The sequence below is a fragment of the Struthio camelus genome, chromosome 7, assembly GCF_040807025.1.
Source record: "Struthio camelus isolate bStrCam1 chromosome 7, bStrCam1.hap1, whole genome shotgun sequence".
NCBI classification, from domain to species: domain Eukaryota; kingdom Metazoa; phylum Chordata; class Aves; order Struthioniformes; family Struthionidae; genus Struthio; species Struthio camelus.
Genome location: NC_090948.1, coordinates 432,512 through 455,612, shown reverse-complemented (window position 1 = coordinate 455,612; position 23,101 = coordinate 432,512). Strand labels below are relative to the sequence as shown.

The following is a 23,101-nucleotide window of genomic DNA, read 5'->3' as shown; positions in this document are numbered from 1 at the left end:
GGCTGGAAGTCTTGCTAAATCTCAGAAGTTTAAAATAATGCTTGGCTCGGTGAGTTAAATATTAGAAATATCATAGACAATTATGGAATGCTTCCTGAAGGTACATGTAGAAAAGATTATATAAAATTTATGTTATTGCAGTTGAGAACTGTCTGTACATGTAATAGAAAAATCTTGTGAGCTTCATTTAGCTTACTGAGCTGGATCACATTAATACTACATCTAGCATCCCGTTAATTTGAGACGCTTGAACTGGTGATAACTATGGAGTGAACTAATTGTCTTAATTGTATAGATTCGTTATGTTTGTTCTCAGTAGAGACAGATTGCCTCTGCTCATGTAATCGAGGGTACAAGGTCTTCCTTCCATGAGATATTTGAACAGTAGTTCTATGTATATTATAATTCAAGGTTTAGCCAACATATGTCCTTTTGTCATCATTGGTTTTGTTGCTGAAGGAAAATTTTACATATAATATCGCAGGCAGTTCACAGCATATCTTATTTCTGAGAGCGAGCTTTAGAAAACTCAGTAGTGATGTAGGGACTTCTGATGAGAGGTCAGCCTGCATATCTAGTCTTTCTCCCAAATTAGAACAGTTTAATAGACACTAAGCAATAACAGAAGATGTTCTTCATCAAATGAATTGTTTGTGGGAGGGAACTGACATAGCACACGAAGCTGGGTGTCTCAGGTGCTACCCCAGGCCCCAGGTGAAACAGCCTCCTGGTCTACCATGTTTGTAAGGGCAAGGAGCCAATAAGGCAAAGAAACATACGTTTACAGCTGAGAGGAGAGCATTCACAACTGTTTATTCATTTTGCCGTACAAATGGCTTTGTGTATCAGTAATACGTGAACCGTATTCACGATTCCTGAGCCGGCAGCTTCGTTGCCGCAGTGCTGGAGGACTACCACTTTGGCTCTGAGTTCCACTTACAGCTCCCTCCCACTGGTCATAGATCAGAGGTGTCCGACTCTAGTGACACCTGACAGAGTGAACTGCGTTAGGAAAAGAGGACGTTTTTGGGTTTGTTCGCATTTGATTGGCGGCTTTAAAGGAAAATGCAAGAATAAAAGAAGTGAGAAAATGGAAGGAAAAAGAATAAGAGGAAATTAATCAGTGGTAAACAGGTACTTGTTCCAGAAAAAAAAAAACATACTGTAAATATCCAGTGCTTCATTTTGCTCAGCAAAGCCTACAGCGTAGTCTTCTGGCAAAGCCACATGAGGCTGTGAACCAGCTGAATTTCATACAGATGTGTTTGGCCCAGTCATCTCTTAGAAGGAAAAAACTAAGAAAAATCCAGGGACGGCAGGTGCTACACTGAATCAGGGTGGTAAGTCGCCTGCTGTTCTCTTAATACAGCGCAGGATCAGTTTCCCAATGTGGTGTTTGTAAAAATACTACCCTAATGGCTCCCCTCTTTCAGGTGATGTGTAAAACCTGTCTCTTCTGGCATGACTATTGACATTTTCACAGTGCATTAACCACTTAAAACAGAGGACAAATCCAAATGGATACACCTTCTCTGCACAAAAGTCATTATGAAATTCTAGTTCTGCTCAAGAGCACGCAAAAAATAGATGTTTATATACAGTTCGGTATTCCTGTAAGATCGCTGCGTTCTTCCAAAATTCACTACGCCGTTGGATGTGACTGAATACAGTCTTTGGAGAAAAAGATTGTCTCGGATTTTCGGTTTTCAGGAAGAGATATTTGAGTTTTAAAATGAGAACAGTTGTCTCCTGGAGCCTCATGCATTATTTTCTACAGAATAGAAGGTGTCAGACTATTTTTACAGTGGACATAGGCCCAGAAGTTAGCGTATGATTTAAACTAGTAAAAGGCCACATGTTCTAAGGAGCCGTCACCCAAAAGAGAGTTTTGCTAGCTAAGGTATTAGGCTGATTTCAGTCTACCTCTTATCCTTGTCCAAAGTGTCACAACTTTGATTTACAGAAGGAATCTTGTTTTCTCTGGGGGGAAATCAGAAATAGCTTAGAAGTATTTTCTTTTGGAGATACAGGAGAAGGCATGCTCCTTTTCTGCTGCGTTTGCTTCTCAGCAGTCATGTTAATAAGTTATTACTAGTTCATATTTAGCATTGATGTTCAAGTAAGTTGATAGTAAAATGCCTCCTTTCTGCCAAGTGCTACCTTTTATTTCGGTTCTCTCAGTAAAAGCCTTCAGTCCTCACTGTTCTGCCAAATGTTTTCTGCATTTTGAATGACATCGGGATCTTTATGCTGACACTGTCAAACTTACTGAAAGAGGCACATCCATCCATGATCTACTTAGAATGATGCCACATTTGTTTATCAAGATATTTGTTTAGTCTTCCTATGGGAGCCAGATTTCAAAGTGATTGGCACATGAAGCAAGATACTTACTTTTTTTTTCCTGAAAATATATTACTACATTACAGTAAATGCTTCCTCTGATTATAGATGATGCTTTATCTAGACAGCTTAAGCTGACAAATTTTTGTATTGCTTGGAGTTTCACCAGATACCCAGCAGAAGTGGGCAGTTCAGGACTCTTGACAGCAGTGTTTCTGGAGTTGTTCTCCAATATACGGCCAGTCAAAACTCAGTCCGCTTTGGTAGTTCCAGCTTAATGGAATCTGTCCGATAGCTGCCCTGCTTCCTGTGTAGGACAAGTTTGGTGAATTTGGTCAGGTTCTTACCTTTGGAGATGCCTGTACTTTGCCCTAGTCGGGAGAGAGGCTAAGTACTATGTGGATCAAGAAGTAGAACCACTTGTTCATGATCCTTATAGATCCGTAGGTGGTTCTTTCAGATTAAGGCTGAAAAGTCTGTGCTTTTTGCTGTCTTTAATGTAACATTCCTTAAAGACTTTGGAGAGTGATGTGTTTTACTCGTAAATCTCTTTTACAAGCCCAGCGTCCTTTCCACGTTTAAATTCACACATATACCTCGTGTGCTGATAGCCAGAAATAATCTGGAAAAGGTGGCTGCATGGCCTAGGAACAGCTGAAACAGGATTTGAATGGAATGAGTCCAGTTCATCTTCTGCATACCCCCAGAGCAAGATTTTAAACTTTCTTGGTTTGAAAAACCTGATCAGGGAAACTGTTTTGGTTGGCCTACTGTCAGAGGAAGCCATTCAAAAATAAGACTGTATTTTTACTATAAGGGTTTACAAGTGCCTAAGTGAATTTAGAGTTGGTTGAGCTGTACTCACAGAACATTTTGGGAAGAAGTAAGGAACGAATAAATAAGACGTATTTTTTCCTTGCAGATCATTTTTTTATTTTTTTAATCATTGTCACTCACTTAACTGATTAAGGAACTCCCAGCTGATACTTATGATTTATGTTATCGTCCTTCTTGATTGATGAAGGCTGGCACGTAGGTAGTAGAATTGCTTCCATGTACATAGAACTTGCTGTACTGCGTGAGTATGATCCACTGGACCATCTAGTCCAGTAACCTGTTCCTAAATATGGCAGAGATTCAGCAGAAGGTAAGAAGATCCTTTGATAGGCAGGTGTGAGGCAATTGCATCTTAGGAATCTGTCCAGGTTAGACCTTGAAGCTTAACAATTGTCCTTTGTAAGACTCTGTTTCGGTGTGTGTGACTTCTGTTGTAATTCTGGGTATTTAAATAGTTAAGAATATGCAGTCTTTTTTAGATTCTTGCTCAAATCTGACATTCTGGAACAGTAAGTAAGTCTGGAACATTAAAATACAGGAAATTCCACTTAAACATAAGAAAACACTTTTTCACTGTGAGGGTGGTCCAACACAGGAGCAGATTGCCCAGAGAGGCTGTAGAGACTCCATCCTTGGAGACATCCAAACCCAACTGGACACGGTCCTGGGGCAACCTGCTCCAGCTGACCCTGCTTGAGCAGGGCTTGGACCAGACCATCTCCAGAGGTCCCTGCCGGCCTCGGGCGTCCTGTGGGTCTGTGTTTGCTGATGACTCTTTCCCATCTTTCTGCAAAGATGAGGTGTCTGTACTGAATAAAATGTTAGCTCCCTTTAATGCTATTAAACTTAGAGATTTGTTGACCTGTGGATCCCAAAAGATTGCTTAGATTTTCCTGAGAGCTTGAAAAGGTGATATTGGGCAATTGCACATTCTTTAGTAAAGCCTGACATTTGTATCCATTCCTAAAAAGGTTTCTGTAATAGCTGGACCATTATTCTTGTATCAGCAAACTCTCCCAGGTGGAAACACAGCTTACGCTGGCAGTTTTTTTTTTTTAACAAGTCTAGTTTAGATCAGTTCCACAAATGGAATAGGATGTTCAGCATATTGTCAGCTTTTGCACAGTTTGTATTTTATTAGGAATTCCGCTAGCATTACTGGGTCAATTCTACAGTGGAAAAAATCAGCACCCCCACTGACACAGCCGTTCCAGCAGAAGGCATGAGTGTGGCCCAGCACTAAGTAGATGATGATTGTCAATACTGCTGATTTAAAGCAAAAGGCAAAAAGCTGAGATGGTATTGATGACGGTGTACTTCTTAGATGCGTGAAAGATGTGATTACTGCTGTGTTACAAATGTGCATCTGATGATATTTAGGTAGGTAGCCTTAAAAACTGAAAAAAAAAGGTGCTATATAAAACATGAAGATAATCATTCATAGGTATCATTTTTCACCTTGATGTGTTTTGAATTAATTAGCTTTCCTGTTAATTATCCAGTGTAAATTGCTGGATGCTAGCTGATGACCCAATCAGGCATCTCCAGGAACCACTTCAGGATGTTTGAGTGCAAGGGGGTATAGAGACCTGGCTCATAATTAGAGCTCCTACGCTTTAGGGTGCTCTGAACAGTAAAAATAGTACTTCCCCGAACTGTATAGCATGAGCATAAGCAGGCACGTTTATATGTTTCAGTGCTCTGTTTTTCCTCCAAGAAACAGTTCACTGCTTGCATATTTGTGTTGAGACACTACCTATTTTGTAGATGCCATTACTTTTCGAATGAGTGCTAAAAGTTGTTTATAATGGTAAAGGTGTATGCATTTTAAGTATGTTTTATTTCTCTTCCTAGCTAAGAAGTATAAAAAGGTTACTGGGAAAGAAATCTACTCAGACACTTTAGAAAGCACGCCCATGCTGGAAAAAGAGAAGTTTCCACAGGATTATTTCCCTGAGGTACGTACAATCCAGTGGAGCATTCCCAAAGATTAGGTTTCATTCCAACTTGCTCTGATTTATTTTATTTTATTTTTTACTCTCAGTAATGTAAATAAGGTCAGAATAAGTCTTGAGTATTTTTGTGTATGTTGATTTGTTATAACATATATTTTAAGTCGTTGCATGGATTTACCAAATTCAAATGGAGCTCTTTGTGTAATAGGAGGTCCTTGTGGAGGATGGAGACGGTGATGAAAGGACTTGTTTGAACGTTTAAAACCAAAGAAATAGCGTACAATGCCAATTACAAGTCTGTTGCAGGGAAACTTACTCCATGACAGGGTAAGACGTGGCTTTAAGCAGAGTCCATTTGTGTTCAGCTCCAGGGGCTCGGCCGCCGTGGTTGCTGCAACACTGTTTTCCATTCAGTGCAGTTAGGTACTACTGCAAGTATGTAGGGAAAAGATGGTTTCTTACTGGTGCAAGAATACATGTGATGTAGATGTAGATAAAAACATGTAGATGTTTTCTTCTAACCCTGCCCCAGTAACTCCCTCTTTGCTGTTCGCTAAAGAACTGAGGAATGCCGCGAGTCTGAAGCTGGAGGTAATGGTCTCGTCAGAGCCAGAAACACAAGCGAAGCAGACAGGGTTTTCTTCTGTTGCACGTGCAAGTGCAATCTTTGCCTGTGATTCTGTTCTTTGATGTTGACTTTAATTTGCTCATTTTAAAATTTTGTAAGACTATCTGGAACATGGGTAAGTGTTTAATGATTAACATTGACTACAAATCAAGTGAATAAATTTGTTGAATTCTTATGACATTTGTGGATCAAGCATGCACATTAATAGTAATATTAGGACTAAATAAATTTTTAAAATGAATTTAGAGTTTATGTAAATGGAGATATATAAGTAGTACATCCATGCCCGGAAGAACATTGCATAATAAGTATATAAGGGCTGATGGGATGTAGGTTAACCTTTTCTTTGTTTTCTTGACTTTGATACTAAATTGTTTTTCTTAATGTTCTGCATATCTCAGCTGGAAAGGAAACTGCTTTTGATGTGATTTTACTAGCTTTTACCTTCTGTGAATAAACATCCTAAATACTCTTTTGGATTTTAGTTTTACCTCGTTTTGAAGGAACTTTATGTAGTGGCTCAGATATGTATTTTTCTCCTCCGTCCGCAATAAACGGTAGCAAGATGGGTGATTGACAACATAAGTAGGAGATGAGCAGTGCTGTGGAATGATGTGATCATAACACTGAGCACGAACAGCAGCGTGAGTGCTGTTATCCAGCTTAACAGCGATGGGCCAAAGTATGGATTGTTCATTGCTACCCCTGAAGAATTATTTCCGTAATTATTTCACTGCTGTCGTTTCATCATGAGACCAGCAAATGCGTAACTTGTTCAGTATCATTTATTACTGCCTTTTACATGAAAAATCTGCATAGTCTCTGGAAGAAATGGTCCAGTCCATCCTGACACGGTTCTGCGGACCAGGGACTGTGTCCATTTTTTGTGGCTACTCGGGGATCGGTTGTGCCCACATTCATTTTTTGGAGCAATTCTGTGTCCCCTGCAGCACTGCTTTAGGAACAGGTCTAAATAGGTCCAGAACCTCAGAAGCAGCTAAATACCTTTGAGGATCTGGCGCCTTCATGTTCCCAGTAGTTATATTGCATTAAATGCCTTCTCTGAGGAGACTTTCCTCCAGCACCATTTTCTGGTGCTGCCAGTGATAATGTTTACTTGGAGGAGGAGGAATAAATAGGATAAGAGGCGGTCCACAGGCACGTGTAATGTGAAGATGTAAAGGAAGCCCCGAAGCCCCTCGGAAGTTCGGGCTCTGTTGGTGTCACAGCGCGATACCTCGTGGCAGAGTCGCTGGGAGACTCGCAGAAGAGCGTGGGGTTTTATCTGTTTGACTTCGGAGCTTCGCACAGTGGGAGGGGGAAGCAGTAAGGGCTCCGAGGGACTAGGGTAGTGCAGATAACAACCGCACTGATATTTACAGCTCTGTGCGTTTCTCTGCTCATTTGGAGTGCAGCCTGGCATGTGCCACGCCAGCGTGGGTTTTTCATGCGATTTGAAAAATTAGAAAATAATTGTGATAATTTTTACACTTTGCTGGTTTTCATTTTACGACTGAAGACCAAGGAGTCTCAAAAAAATCAACAGTGGCATAGTTTTGGTTCTAATGTAGGCATATCTGTTTTAAAAACTAAAATTAATTCCAGTTACCAACCTGTTTCCTTCCTAGCTAAATGTTGGTGGTAATGACATTAATTAAAAGACCATAAAATAATGATTGTTTTGAGAATTTTGGTTGACACAGAGTGCACGAGCTACTTTATTGACCAAATATTAAATTGACATGCACTTATATGTTTTAGCCAGACTTCTCCTGTTACATGGAGAGAGGTTTTTGTGTGAGAAATGGTTTAAGACTGATTTCTTTTCTTTTTATTACTGCCGCTTAAGGATGATCTAAAAGTAATTACAATGATTGAGGCATAATGCAATTCAAAATAATTACAGCCCACTGCATATAAAACTAACAAAACTTTCTGTCTTGATTTATGGGTCCTCTTGGCTAGGCATAAGACTCAAATGATGCCTCTGGGAGCAACACTCCAGATAATGTTAGGCCATTTAAAAAAAGCAGATTTGTGTAGTCTATCAGGCCTGAGTAATTTTTTTTTCCCATAGTGAGAAATTGGTTGTTATCATAGATCACAGATACTGCTCAAAGCTCTTATGAAAGATGAATTAATTTCACTAATGCTTTAATGCAAACCTTTCATGGAGAAGGCTGTATGGTGATAACCTTACTGCGGTCTCTCCTTTCTCAATGATGATTTATGTTGTCTTTTAGTAGATGAAACTGCCTGTATTCACAATCCATCTGCTGGCTAAAGGAATCCTATTAACAGAGGATCTGAGAAGAGACTTAATATTGTAGGGTGAAAGATGTGGTATCCCCTTTCTGGGACATGAAGTTGGAATTTTTTTTCCTATTCTAAACTTGAGATACCTCTCCGAGAGAGCACAAATGATCTATGTCATCTCTACCTGTTTTTATGCTGGTTTACAGATGGTGGATCAGCTGGTGAATATCTGTTAAAATCAAGGTTGCTGCTTTGAAATCTGCAATAAGAGACCATTTTCTCTTCCCTGATTTCCAGGCTATGGTTCTTTAAATTCTGTTTCCAAAATTTCCGTCTTTCCATCTTTCCAAGTGATATAGTATAGTATTTGGGAACGTTAAAGCGCATCAGTGACCCAAAATATGTAAGGCATATTGTTCAGTGGCAGTATACATCTAAGCTGAAGAACCACATTTTTAAAAACTGTTAAACAGTGGTTCATCTACAGGGCTGTATTAGGTTCACATCCTGCTAGCTTTTGCACTCTTAATGTTAAATAAGGGTTAAATATTCATTGAAGTGAAAGGAGTGATGTCTTTTCAGGCTGAGGATATTTACAGGTGGGGGACACATACAAATGACACGATAAAATGAAAGTCATTTACTCCTATATAGGCATAGATGTCCTTGCTTTAAAATGAAAGTCCTTTAGTCGTATATAGGCATAGGTGTCCTTGCTTTATTGAACGTAGATTTGGTACCAATAGTCAGATCTCCAGCATGAGCTAAAGCTCCTCCCTGCTCTCCTGTGCTGGCTTTTACTTGAGGTACTGCCTTTTGATTAGGCCAAACCCATCAGATTTCCATCTTCCACTGTTGCTTGTGCAAGCTGCTTTAAATCGTATGCTCCAAGAATAAGGCAGTTATGCTGTATAGATATGCATGACGTCCACAGTCCTGTGTATGACCCGTACTACTGTAACCTTACTACTATAAGTCTTATTATTCTTTCTGTATTTAATGACCATTTTATACAATAATTTTAATGACCCATTACATTCTCGGAACATTTTAGGTGAAATGAGCTACAGAATTACTATGATATTTTGGTCTGGGGGTCTAAAATTTAGATCCATTGTTCATATTCCTATCAGCCCTAAATTCTGCTATTCCAAAGAAAGGTTTTCTTACCGTTTTAAAAGCTCTTTGGGGAGTTTAGTGACGTATATAAGGAAAGGGGAAGATGCCTTGAAAAAAAAAGAAGAAAGAGCGTGCCTCTGACTTGGGATATGAAGTGTGAGAGCAGGCTCATAGCCTGTGTTGTGCTTTCAAACACATATCATTGTTTTCAGCTATTTCTGGCAATGACCTAGACCTAGAGCTGCTGGTGGGGTCGGGCCTCTCTGACTCCGCATCCCTGCTTCTGCCTTCCCCCAAATGCACTAACTCCTTCCCAGTTGTCTAACACACAAAAAAAGGGACCCTTGACGCTTCTGCTGCACCAAACGCTGGTTGGTCGCTTCACTGGTGATGTGTGTGTAGGGAAGCTGACAGCAGGAGTGGTTTTAACGTTGCATCCTTAGTTTTGTGTGTGGAAGTAAGCGCAGCAAGTGTATCTGTTTTGTCACGTATGTCTCATATTTATATTCTTTTGCATCATGTGCAGATACTTACAGGTAGTTTTCCAGTAGATATATTCTTATTAAATTATTTATGCTCTATTTTCTGGTAAATAAAGGGTAATGAGAGCAATATGTCAGAAATCAAATGATCAATTGAGTTATTGATATTGCACTATGTAATAGACTTTGCTACTAGATTAGCTTCATATTCTTAAGCTCTCGCTGTGCATGTTTAATAAGTGCCATAGATATTTTCCATTTGCAGTGACTTAAATTTATGTAATGACTTTTAAAAATCTGTATCACTAAAAATATGACCAAATAATGCTGGTGTGATATGTTTGATAGTGTTCAAAGACTGAATTAAGCTGGAGTGTTCCCTGTACTATATGGTGTTCTGAAATACAGGAACCCTGGATATTTTGAAGAGGCTCTACTCGCATAGTTTCATAAAACAATAGCATAGATTCTTTAATTCTGCAAACTGATCTAAGGAAAGAAGAGAAGTCATTTGGGTAGGAGGTACATTCTGCATGTTTTTTGTGGAAAGTCGTCATAATATATGCTCTTTTGCCTGGCTGGTAAAACGCCAAGCATATTGTGAGTGCACGAAACAAGTTCCTACGCGAGTCTTAGAGAGGGAGTTCTTTTCATTGCAGTGATGCAGGCCTATTAATACTGAAGATCACTTAGTGCATCAGTTGTGCCTGCTGTTCATTATTCAGTTGCTTCATATGCAAGTTTTCCTATCTTCCTCTTTGAGCTATGGTGTTCTTTTAAGAAGCTGCAATTACACTGCAGTCATTGCCACTTTAATATGTCTTTCCTTCATGCCCCTGCTTTGTATGGTTGAATAAACCCTTGCTGGGTCACTATTTAATTTGATATGGTCCCTCTCAGTAAAATGATGGAGAAAAGATGAATTAAGGCTCTGTGCTAGTCATTATCAATCATGGTTTGTGTGCATTACTTATTGCTCACAGTGCTTTTTGACATTAGCCCTCTATAACCTCTCTCTTCATGTTAATGTTGTCTGGAGGTCCTTTTACCCGATGTAGCAGAGGTTATTTATGTAGGTGGTGTTTCTAGGGGGTTTTAAAAGGTCAACACGATCTCCTGAGGGACTCTATTCACAAAGAAAAGGCTGGTGCAATGTAAATGCAAGTTTTCAAATTGTGATTTTTTTTTAAGGACTTCTAATAGAGAGGCATCAGAATTTCAGTCACACTTACTAAAGAGAAAATTTGGCAAAATAGGAACTACTGTCCTTAAAACCGATATTCTCAGTGTATACATGAGGAAACTCTAAACTACTATTTAAAATCCCTGTATTTCACCATGTTATGCAATATAAACTAAATTGCACGTATGTCTTAGCTGGCTTGTATCAATGAAGATTCGCATGAAACAGAATGAGGCAGCAGAGCCGAGGGTTAGGCATACTTGGTACTGGTGGCGGATGTATTAGTAAAGGATGTAATCAGTAAAGGAATGAGAGCGGAGGCCTGCGGGATGGCCTACTCAAGAAGTAGATGAGGATTGACAACGGGACTCTTGGTCTCCTACATTTTGGTTATCTCTGCCAATGAGAGTTCCCTGTCAGCAGTAATCCTACTGCGAGGGATGAGGCACTGAGAAACATTGTGCGTCATCGTGCCTGCAGAGCGCTGTGGTTGGTTGGACTGGCTGTGCAGAGCTTTGCCTTGGAACGGGTGATGAGCCACGTGGGTGAGGACTGGAGGACAGACCAGCATGGGAGACATCGTCTGCTGCAGACCGCCTGGTCACAAAAGGGTGAAGCCTTCCCTAGGTAGCTGGAAGAAGCCTCAGGACCAAGGGTGCTGGAACTCATGGAGGACATCAGCCACCCCGGTATCTCTTGGAAAGGCAGCACAGCTGAGCGTAAGCCATCTGCAAGACTTCTAGAGTGTATGGATGACCGTTTCTTGACACAGGGGATCAGGGAGGCGCTCTGCTGCACCTGTCAGCCATGAACAGGGATTCCCGGGTCAAGGAGGATAGGGTCGACAAGAAGGGCTCAGTGAGGCAGGAATCTAGTGAGAGGGGACACAGACAAAGCTGAGGAACTCAGCACCTTCCTTGTCTTGGCCTTTACTGGTAAGGTCTGCCCTCCAGCCTCCCAGGACCTTGAACCTAGAGGCAGTGACTGGGAGAGAGATGCATGGCCCACAGTGAAGGAGGGTCAAGCAAAGGACCACTTAAGCTAATTGGACATACACAAGTCCATGGCAACAGGCAGGATGCCTCCGAAAGAGCTGAGGGAGCTGGCTCATGTCATCATAAGCCTCTCTGTGTCATCTTTGAAAGGGGAAGGTTCCCAAGGACTAGAAAAAGACATATCTCGCAGCAGAATGGAGAGCCCCAGATGGCCAGCCTCTAAAGTTTTCGGGAGGTGATGGAGCATATCCTCCTGGATAACCGGTTGTGTGGGCAAGCAGAGTGCTGTGCTATTGTGTACATTGACTCTGGCAGGGCCTTTGACATAGTCTCCCATAGTATCCTTGTAGCTAAGTTGGTGAGATGTATACTGGGTAAGTGGACTGGGAGATGGCTGGAAAGCTGGCTGACCACCATGGTTAGAGGTGGTGATCAGTGGTACAAAGTCCAGCTGGCACCTGGTTGCTAGTGATGTTCCTGAGGGGTCTTCAGGGGGGCCAGTACTATTAACCACCTGGACAGCAGGATGGAGCACACTCTCAGCAACTTTGCAGATGCCAAAATGGGGGAACGGTCAATATGGCGCTGCTGCTGTTCAGAGAGACCTCAACAGGCTAGAGAAAAGGGTTGATGAGAACCTCTCGGAGTTCAGCAAAGGCAAATGTGAAGTCCTGCCCCTGAGTTGGGATAATGCCATAAAGTGGCACAGGCTGGAGGTGACTGGCCAGAAAGCAGTTTTGCAGAAAAGGACCTGAGGATCCTGCTGGACAGCAAGCTGAGCGTGAGCCCGCGCATGCCCTGGCAGCAGAGAAGGCCAGCAGCATACTGTGACGTGTTACATCCTGGCCGGGGACTCTTCGCCTCTCTTGGCGCTCCTGAGGCTGCATCTCAACTCCTGTGTGCCGTTCAGAGCCCCTCAGTAGCAGACAGATGGGACAAACTGGAGCCAGCGTAGCAGAGGCCGCGAAGGTGGTTGGGGCTGGGACAGGGTGTGCGGGAGCAGAGGCCGGGAGAGCCGGCTCTGTGCAAGCAAAGGGGGACTGTACTGCTGGCAACAACGGCCACCCGGGGGCTGGAGAGGAGACGGAGCCAGACCCTTCTTGGTGGTGTGCAGCGAGAGGACGGGGGGACAGCCACAAGTTGCAGCAAGGGGAAATCTGACTGAATACGAGGCAAAAGCGTTCACTGTGAGGGTCAACATTGGGAGAGGGGCCCAGGCAGGTTGTGGAATCGCCATCCCTGGAGATGCTCGAAAGCTGCCTGGATATGGCTCTGAGCAAGCTGGTCAGGTTGGCCTGTTTTTATTTTACGTCTTTTGAAATACCTATTGTGTTGCCAAAAAGGAAAACAGCAAATGGACAATGACAGCTTGATTGGAGACATTATCTTGGGCCACATCATAGGCTTAGGCTATTTGATTTTAAATTCTATGTATTACTCTTCAGAAATGAAAAATTTAATACAGTTATTTTTAAGAATGAAATGACAGCTCTCATTTTTAAATTGAGATTAGATTTAAGCCAACTTTGAATGCTTTTAGCATTCAGCTTTTTTCAGTGTTTTGCTTTAGATAAAATGTTGACATTTTGCCAAATCTCAAGTTGTAGCAATGCTGTCGCGATTATCACAGAACCTGTGAATAGAGGAGGCCTTACTGGATGATGGGATTTGTAGTTCAGCCATGAAAGCTGCACGATAAGAAAGACTGGGCATATTATCCGTCCAGCCTACTATTCCCTGATTAACCAGAGTGACTTCCCAAACCACAGAAGATGTTATTTTTAAGTGTTGAAAACAGATATTAAAAATGAAGTAAATACTTACTCACAGCCAGCACAAGGTGTTCTTTCTCAGTAGAGCTGCAGTTTAAGAAAAATTAAAAATTGGACTCTCCTAAGCCAAAAATAATAAGGATTAAGAGAAGTTAGTTCACTTCTGAATGTAGTCATCAGCTAGCTTTCAGAGAGTAGTGAACGGTTAGGATTTCAATACAACTTTTTTAGACCTAGACAAGTTTACCTGCTCTAGAAAGCCCAAATTCTTTAAAGGTATTTAGGCACCTGTAAACACCAGCAAACAATAGGTGTTAATTACTAAATACCTCTAAACGTCCCAGAGGGAACCCAGAGTCTGATAAGGACATTCAGCTGGCCATAGTGCATTACCTGCTATGACAGACAGGTCATTATATCCACTGTGCCCATCTGCCCATCGTAGGCTTGAAGAAGTTATTGCTGCTTCGGGCTTTAGGGATTCCTGACAAAGTCCAAATATATTCTGAAGATATCATATATTTCAGTGACAGAACAGGGGATGCTCTGCATATTGTCAAACAGATTGGACCTGTAAAAACTGCCACTACCTCTTGGCTCTGTTATCCTCTCTCGAGTTGTGACATGGTTGTGCTAGTCACCGTTCTTTAGATTTTAGTCTGCTGTCAGAAACCAGTGTCAGTCATCAGAGATGAGGAAGGAGAATGAGAATGCAGTCTTTTGTCCCTGAATCCACAGCTCATCAGCGTCGTGCATCTTTCAGGCATCAAGCTTGATACCGTGGCCAAGTACCTGAATGCACCATCTGCATAACAATACTGTGCACTTAGTGAATGTTTCTGGCCTGATATTACTGCCCACTGCCTGGTCCAGACAGTCATTAAAAATCTGATTTGCATTCACTTCCAGTCCCTGTGCCTTTCAGAGAAGGAACAGTTGAGACAAGAAATAGATACCTTTCTTCACACCAACCGTAGGTGCCCATGGAGGCTGGACCCCGAGAGTTTTTTAGTCACGTTATGCTTTCAGGTTGCAAAGAAGAAAGATGGTTGGTTACCAGTTGTGGGTCTTAGCTCGTTGTCTTTATCCACTATTTTAAATTCAGAATGAGAACTCCTTATTGTCCTCTCAGGCAACGTGGTTTACAGGTGTGATACAAAAAATAACTGCCTTCAGCTCCTCAGCCCAGACCACTGATAACACCCCACGTTACTGATGAGGTCAGCTCACTGTGAATATGGATTTCTGCCTGTGGAGCTCTTCGTAGCCCTGCCTCCTTCACAGCTGTAGCAAAGATCAGATCAGTGATCCTCCCCTCCTTGAGCACTGCCTGATTTGAGGAAAATTTTGCAACCAGATAACTTACTTGCTTGGAGTAATTCCAAAGATCTGAGTCCCAAGACACACAATTTCTCTGTCTGGACAGCATATAAAATACGCAGTTTTTTCTCTTTCTTTGCCACAGTACTTCAATTATGCCTTCACCATTCTCTGATACTAACAAATAAACATGCCTAAGGCAGCACCCTAATTAAAGTCTCTAAAGAGAACAGAAGGAAACTTCTCTTGAAGTTCTGGGATGGCTGCTTTTTTGTCCAAAGGGAGAGGTCATGTAGAGGAAGAACTTTTTAATGAAGGCATAAATAGGAGATTTTTGCAGTCGGAGGTTCTCACACCTGGTCTCATCAAAAAAAAATCTGTTTCATTCCTGTTTGGAGTTACTCAGTTGATGTAGTCAGCTGCCAGGAATCACCAGCTAAATCTGCATATTGTGGGGTGTGAGCTTTACATGTGCTCAGAAGTGAAGTCCGTTAGCTCCGTGTAATCCTTTTCTGTATAGGCAGTTTTTCTCTTTTTGTCCATAGGAAATCTTTACATTTGGCTAAACATTGGCGTTTTTTTACTATTATTGAGGTCATTGAAATCTTTGCAGGTAGCATTTGAGGTAGCCCTTTGAAAACAGACTGAGACTGGCGTGTGCAGAACGCCAGTGTGGGGTGTTTGGTAGGATGAATATTCTCTCCCTGCCAAAATACTCTTGAAACACTTAAACGCAATCATAAGGGTGTTTGACACATAAGGCATCTCGTAAAATGATTATTTTAAAAAATCAACCTCCAGCTTTTTTTCTTGAATTGATTATTTATTAATGTCAGAAATATTAATGCATTCTGTTCACTTTGGCCTTCCTCTTGGATCATCGAGAGTATTCAACAATACAACTAGATGCTTCAGAATAATGCAGAATAAAAAAAAATTTGAGCCGAAGTTCCCCAGTGCAGGCCAAGTGAACCATAGGACCTTGCCAGCAAGAAGAGAAAACCAAAAGTTCCCTCTTGTAAATGTCCCGCGTGCATATTGAAGACTAACTGTAAGTAGAGACATAAATCAAGAGTAGAGAACAGAAGAAAGTCATTCATTGTGTGTCCGTTCACGTTATCAAATACAAATTTCAATTCACTGGATAAAGCACTTTGTTGTTAGTCACCGCTCTTGGGTTGAGAGGAACATTTCCTTGTGTTGCCTATTGCCATAGCAATGCAGAGCTGATAAAAGTGGTGCAGGAGAAAGCCTCCAACCCTGCCTGGGTCGGGTTAGCACAGCGGGGTCCTCGGCACCAGCTCAGGCGGTGAAATCCGGCTCTGGCGCTCCGGGGAGGGAGGTCCCACGAGCTCGCAGAAGGGTGGTTCCAGAATTACCACCCGCAATAACCGATACTGGAAACGAGTTCTGATAGACCAGTCTGGAGCACCTTTTCACAGAATTTGCTGCGCATAAATGTACATAGAGGTTCCCTGGCAAATTTTATAGAAAGTTTTTTGGTAGCAGGTAGCTAACATTCTTTTTCTACAAAATTATGAATTCTGAACTTCAGTGTAATCAATGAAATATAGCCCATTGTTTACAGGTAACGCTGTATGTGTGTTTGCCCATTTTTCCTGGTTGTGGATAAAAGAGAAAAAACTGAATATAAGTAAATAGAGTTCACATTCAAGGACAAGGTATAATTTACTCAGTAAACTAAATGTGTTAAAGTCTTCATAGACGTATTTTGAATGCAAAGAGGATGCTGGCGGGAACGGGGCCCTAGTAAAGGAGCCGTTCAGTGACTGGTCGATCTTGACTGGGGTTACAGAAACAAACGGGGTTTTTCTGTTGTCGCCGTGTTTGTGCCTAAAGAAGGAGGAGGGGGTAATTGTTAACTGAAGGGTAGTTAGGAAACAGCTTGTTTAGATTTTTGTTAAGGCGCTTTGCTGTCTGGACAGGGTTTTGGACTTTGACTGCAATGTTTTATGGGGGCTGTATATTCACGGTGAGGTGGACAAAAAATACTCTGGGCAGGTCTCCTCTAAAAGCCGTGTGCGCTGCCTCGGGAGAGGCTTGGCGAGCGATACGGGTGACTGTGAAGGATGCCCTACTGTGACTGATACTTTATTTGTAATAAGTGGTTGCAGTCTTTTGCCACAAAATCATTGACATCATTATTTAGGCCTGTCTGGTGCAATATTCATTATCAGAGAACATTAGCCTAGCCCCACATTCATTGTAACAGTGAATAAATAGGATGCAAAATCATGTCTTTTTGTGGGAGGTTGTAATTTATGGCCACGGTTTAGGAGTGGTGCTGAAAAAATCCTTTGCCGTATCAGAAGTCCCATACCTTGGCAAGAGCTGATTTGTGGCTTTCTCATGGACATTGCAGTTTTGATAAATGTAATGTTTTACCATTATTTAAATTCCAGTTAACTTTTATAGAAATATTAGGTGGGTTGGCTCCACAGAAGAAATAGCTTTCTGGCACATCTCATTCATTTTACTTTGATGTAAATCTTTGAGGACATTTTACAGTTTAGATAAAATTACAAAGAAGCAAAGATATTTATAGATAGCCAGTAAGAATTTGTTGTTTTAGGGCGAGCATGAATATAGTTGTAGAGCTTTCCTAACGGCTTATCTTTCCTCTAGAAACTACTGGAAACCTTGGGGGGGGGAGGGGGCTTTTATTAATTATTCACTTAGGTTTATAATTGCACTCCAATACCAAAAATAAAAATAATTCCAGGATTTCTGAGAGATAATATATGTTTTCAAGTCCCTTCAGCCCATACGTAGTGTTTGTTAGTTACGTTGTATGGATAAAATTTGTTTTCTTTTCTATGCTGTATGAGTGTATTTTACTTTCGCGTTAATCCATTACTTGCAATGATTGGTTATTGTTTGCCTGTTTTTCAGTGCAAGTGGTCCAGAAAAGGTTTCATTCGAACAAGATGGTGTATTACTGATTGGTACGTTGCATCTTTAAGTTATTTCTGGTTATATTTGTATTATGTGTCTTTTTGCTTACAACTATTTCAAGTAAAGCATTCACAAACATAAAGAACAGGTTGCTTCTAAAAGAGACGCTTAGCTTATTAAGTATACGTAGCGTTCAGAAAGTTGTAATGACTCATGGCAAATGCGATGCTAATATTTGCATATATGTGCCATAATTCAGGTCCGAAGCGACCTTACGGTCGAGCATGATCAAAAAAGCTTGGTGTCGGGTGTGGAGTCGCAGCGTGGCGCTGAAGGCATCCCGCACTCCTCCTCCCCATCACGCCTGGTGCAGCCAAGGGTCTGCAGCCCCCACCAGGTAGTCTGTGCCCGAGCGGATGCAGCCCTGACCTGGGGGGTTTGTGAGGATGGATACTGTTCTCTGTGAACTCATTAAGCTGGCCGTTTAAGGCCCAGTCAAGTCACCGCTGAAGTCAGTGGAGGGACCTTACCTTTAAGGAATGCAGCTTTTTAACATCAGTTCCTACTATATTACTTTTAATGGAATATTACTTATTCAGGTCAGGATTCCCATTTTAAGCCCAAGGCTTGGTCCTTTTCTCCCTAAGGTTGCTTATTCTCATCTCGGAGTAGAATAAAACAGCTCACAGCCTGCTGATATGATTTGATGAAGGGGCCGTAGAGAGCAGGTAGCTTCTCATCTGTGTTTCGCAGACCACTCGGGAGCTATCCCATTGAGTAAGACTTTCCAAGTTGAGTTTAATCTGGCTGTTGTGGAAGCAGAGAGAGTCCCACGTATGATGTGCTGTGAAAATTTGCAGAAGAAAGCAGCATTTTGCGCCCTTTGGATTGCCCAAAAGACAAAGGAGGAATAATAAAGAGGTGGGGGAGGCAACTAGATGAATATAGAAGTCGAAGATCTTTGTGGTGTTATGTATTACGTGACTTTCTTCGGAAGAAGCAGTACGAGCCAGTGTTGAGAAGAAAGAGGGGTATTTCACAACTAAAGCTATTTACTATCTTGTGTTTGAAAATCTATCTGTAATAATAACAGTAGTAGTAGCAGGAGCAGTGTATGTTGGGGGAGTAGCTGGCTGTGCAAATCACTGTACTTGAGAAAGCTTGAATATTTTCCTTGTCTTCACACAAAGAGGCTTCAATAAAGCAGGAAAAAAATCCTTATCATACAGATTGATCTTCCTGGCTGATGCTGGTGGAGTCTCATGCACTGCTGCCATATAGCTTTTAAACTGTATTAACATCGTAAGGCCCCAGTTTACACTCCACATCCCCTTGCTAGTGCAGGCACTTCTCCACTGCTGCACCCGTTCCAGCTTTCCGTAATCCCCCTTGGGACGCTGCCCATACGTTTTCCCTGTTCAGTCATAGTTTTGATATGGACTGCTTATTCATGTTATAGTCACATAAATATATGTAAATATCCATCTTTTTTCCATCTTCCTGTAGTCATTTCACATCTGAAATTAAGTTTGAATTTTAAATCTGGTAATTGTGCACGCAGGCTCCCTTTTGAGCGCTGTGCAGTGTTCTTGCTTGTTTGCATAGCACATTTATTATATCACGCAAAGAATTTTGTGACCTATAAAAGAGCAACAGGTTTTCAGACTTCATGGTGACCAAGAAGTCAGGCAGGCAGCTATAGGCTGGTTTAGGTTCTTGTTAGTCTCTCCAGATCCAGATGACACGGCTTGTCTTTCCACCAGTACAGATCTGCAGAAGTGGGTATTTAGCACCAGTTATTGGTTGCTAGTCGGACCTCTTGCATCATGAGAGGTTTCCAGGTTTTGTCTCTCCTACCCTCTTGGATTTCTTACTTGCAGCAAAAAAAAATAATTTGGATTTGATTTTACACCCTTCCAAGAAAAAAAATATTTTTCAAGGATAGATTCAAAGGAAGCGTGCTCTTGCAGGAGGATGTTAGAAAGGGGTAGTTCCTGGAAGGAGCAGCCTGTAGCTAGATGTTGTGATCAGATAACATATTGTGCCTACGTTTCATGAGGGTATGCTGAGAGAAGTGAGGAGGCTCACTGCTTTTCCTGGTCTGCAGAGAGGAGCGGTACGGTGGTGGTGTTGTACCTGGAACAGTGTCTGATTATGGTCCAGAGGATCCAGCAATGCCTCAAATGTTTGTAAGGGAGAGTTGAGGAGTCAAGTTACTGTGAACAGTTTCTGGAGAATGTGAGTGAGTTGTAATGGAAAACACAAGGGTGTAGAAAATACACCTAATTAGGTCGAAGTGCATAATGTGTCTGTTCTGATAAGTGTTTAATCCTTTGTGCATATACGTATTTGTGTGTGTGTGTATAAACATCTTTGCATTTATATATATATATAAAATATACAGTTTTATATATTTATATATATAAACATATAGTCAATAAATATATGTATTATTGTAAAGTATATATAAATATGTATAATAATATGTGGTTTTATATATATATAAATATAAAATATAAATATAATTTATAAGTATAATTTATATAAATATAAATTTAAATATATATATATATTTAAAGATGGGTCATTTAACCCCAGTAGTTTCAACAATGATTTATATAGTCTATATGTCCCAAAGTAGGTTTTTCAGTTTTATTTACAGTGAACACAGTTCTGGGTGCTTCCATAATGATGACTTCTAATCTATACGTTTATACATGCTAATAGTTCAGTAAAAATATATCCAGAAGAACTGTTGTTAAATACTTCTGTGTAAACCCTTCAAGGGAGCTACTAACCTTTTCCCTGACTAGGAAAACGCTATTGTAGGCTGTGTGCCATGCCAAAAACACTGGGCTTCCCGAAAACAAGAAAAAAATGACCTAAATGACCTAACAAGATTTCAGAGTATTGTCTTCTTTTTCCTCTTTTTTTCCTCCTATGCTTTTTCTTCTTTTTACCCTCCTGGGGCACTCTGAAATTTCATTTTAAGAAAAACTAAGGAGAATTGCATTTCTTTTTTTGACTATTTTGAATATAATTAGTTTCTGTATTTATTTTTGTTCCCCTAGTTCTTGTGTGAATAGGTGCAAGATAGTGCCCCGAATACGCTAGTGTCTAAGTACAATTTACATACATAGATTATATCCACTGTAGATGACAGAGTAGAGAATACGCTTACAAAACATAGGCATGATCCCAGTCTGGGAACATGTGCGAGTAGATCAGAGATCAGGATCAGCGATCGAAACTGTTTTGATACTTTAGAGAAAATAGGATTGCAAGGTGAAATGCGGGGAGGTGTAAAGGGTTGTACTTCCAGAGGAGAATTCAAAAGCACAAATACAATACTGGGAGTAACTGACTCATTACCCATCCTGTGGAAATGAATCAAGGGAGCAGAAATTGAATACGGTTCGTTATTACCTTACTGAGATGTGTTAATAGATACATCATGTGAAGGACATGAAGGGGGAAGGCATGGTAATTATTCCATTCCGTGCTGGCAAGACCTTTGATGGATTACTCTCTCCTGTTTTGAGTGCTGTGCGAGATAAGTTGGAGAAAGGACAAGGAGAATCGGGAATGATAAGAATATTTGAGTATGAGTTGAAAGAACCAGGCTTGCCGCCTCCAGGAGAGGACATGGAGCAGGGGACCGGCCAGCAGTTTTAGGTATATCGGAGGAGTCGGGGAAACGGATGCTTACGAGTTTCCGTCCGTCTCCCCTGAGGAAATGGCAGAAGGAAATCAGTTCCACTTGCAGGGCAACAGATAAAAGAATGCAAATCTTAATATAAGGACAGGTAGATTGCAAATGGAAGGTCCTTCATTAGCACGTTTTGAAAACAGGTGGTTTTTAAGTACATAGGAATGGATTATAGATAGCTACACTCTGGAGATGAGTTTCTGATATGAGGTCTCGTCCTGTCCTAAATTATCAATTCTTCAGGCATTCTTTCTGTTCGTCCTTCAAGCAGACAGGAATGGAAATCTCAAGCCATCATCTCCAAATTAGGTTTTGCAGTTACTTGCTAATTATATGTCTTAATACTTAGTATCTGAATGTCTTAATAGTTAGTCAGACTTCTGTATCATTCCTGTGAGTGTATCTAGCAAGACATGCTGTTGCCTTTAGCCAAATATGGTTTTATAGACACACATATATATATATATATGTATATGTATGTATCTGTGTATATTGGGAAGAGGCCTCCATGCCAGCTGCTGGGTGACCTGTGTATCTCCATCATGCGTTCACTGTTCTTGGCTGCCCTTGCTTGCTGTGTCCAAATCTGTTCCCTCACTCTGTCATAATTTGGGGAATCTGCCTGTGCGCAGCTTGTCATTTTTACTTGATATTGGTACCTGACAAAATCTCTTCCCCTCTTTTTTGTGACAGACTGCAAACTCCTGTTGTCTTTTATGTCCGTGCTGAGTTCTTATGAAGGAAGTGTTTGTGCATGGGACTAGCAGAGCAAAGTCAGTATAATTAAGCAGTTTGTTCAAACTACTTAGGGCTACCACAGCGGAAAAAATGGCTTTTGAATCTGAAATCCTAGGTAAGGTAATTTAGTCATATGATGGGGCTGAGCTGTGTGGTTCCTCTCCCAAAGGGGCCTGAAGACTGAATAAATAGGTCTTTCGCTAGCAGTAAGGCCAAGGGGGAGGGAAGACGCTGAGGAGATTCAGTGGATTTCTGTGGAAAGAAGAGGCTTGAAATCCACGGGGGACTCCGGGATAAAGCGTATCTTTTATTGCTTTATCTGGCAGTACCTGTGCATTTAGCTTATCCGGAGGTAAAGAATGTTTGATTTTGGAGCTCTCTGCAAAAATCGTTCTGCATTTACCACTTGAGACATGAGCTGCCGAAAGCTGGTATATCCACAAAATATAGCTCCTGGAAAAGCAGAGCTTAACTAAATAGCAATTCTGTGGCATTCAGCATTGTTTAAAGGGGCCTCAGACAGCAAGACGAAGAAATCCCATGTGGGCGCAGGGGAGCTGGCAGAGGTCCTTCGCCCAAAGAGCATGCCAGAGCTGCCAAGGACAGGAACAGTGCTGAAGCGTACTTGGTCAGAGCGCTGATAAACCCCAGCCTGCCTAAAAATGTCAGGAAGGCTGGACTTTTATTAGAGCTGTCACAGTTTCATTTTGCCTTTACGCTTCCTATAACTTTTTTATCATGTAAGTGCTGGCTACTTTTGATAAGCCACAACCAATTTTTCTCTGCATTTTTTCTAAATATGAGAATAAAGGGCTTTAAATAGCCTAGTTTCTCGTAACAAAGGAATC

At 41.2% G+C, this 23,101-nt stretch overlaps 1 protein-coding gene across 4 annotated transcripts in view; it reads left to right on the top strand.

The window, feature by feature from the left end:
- Positions 1-23,101, top strand: part of INPP5A (inositol polyphosphate-5-phosphatase A) — a 261,753-nt gene that overhangs the window by 141,695 nt on the left and 96,957 nt on the right. For all 4 annotated transcript variants that reach the window (XM_068951378.1, XM_068951379.1, XM_068951381.1 and 1 more), the window contains exons 6-7: positions 5,035-5,138; positions 17,804-17,856. In XM_068951378.1, coding sequence (XP_068807479.1) covers positions 5,035-5,138; positions 17,804-17,856 — 157 coding nt within the window. The remainder of the gene's footprint in view (positions 1-5,034; positions 5,139-17,803; positions 17,857-23,101) is intronic.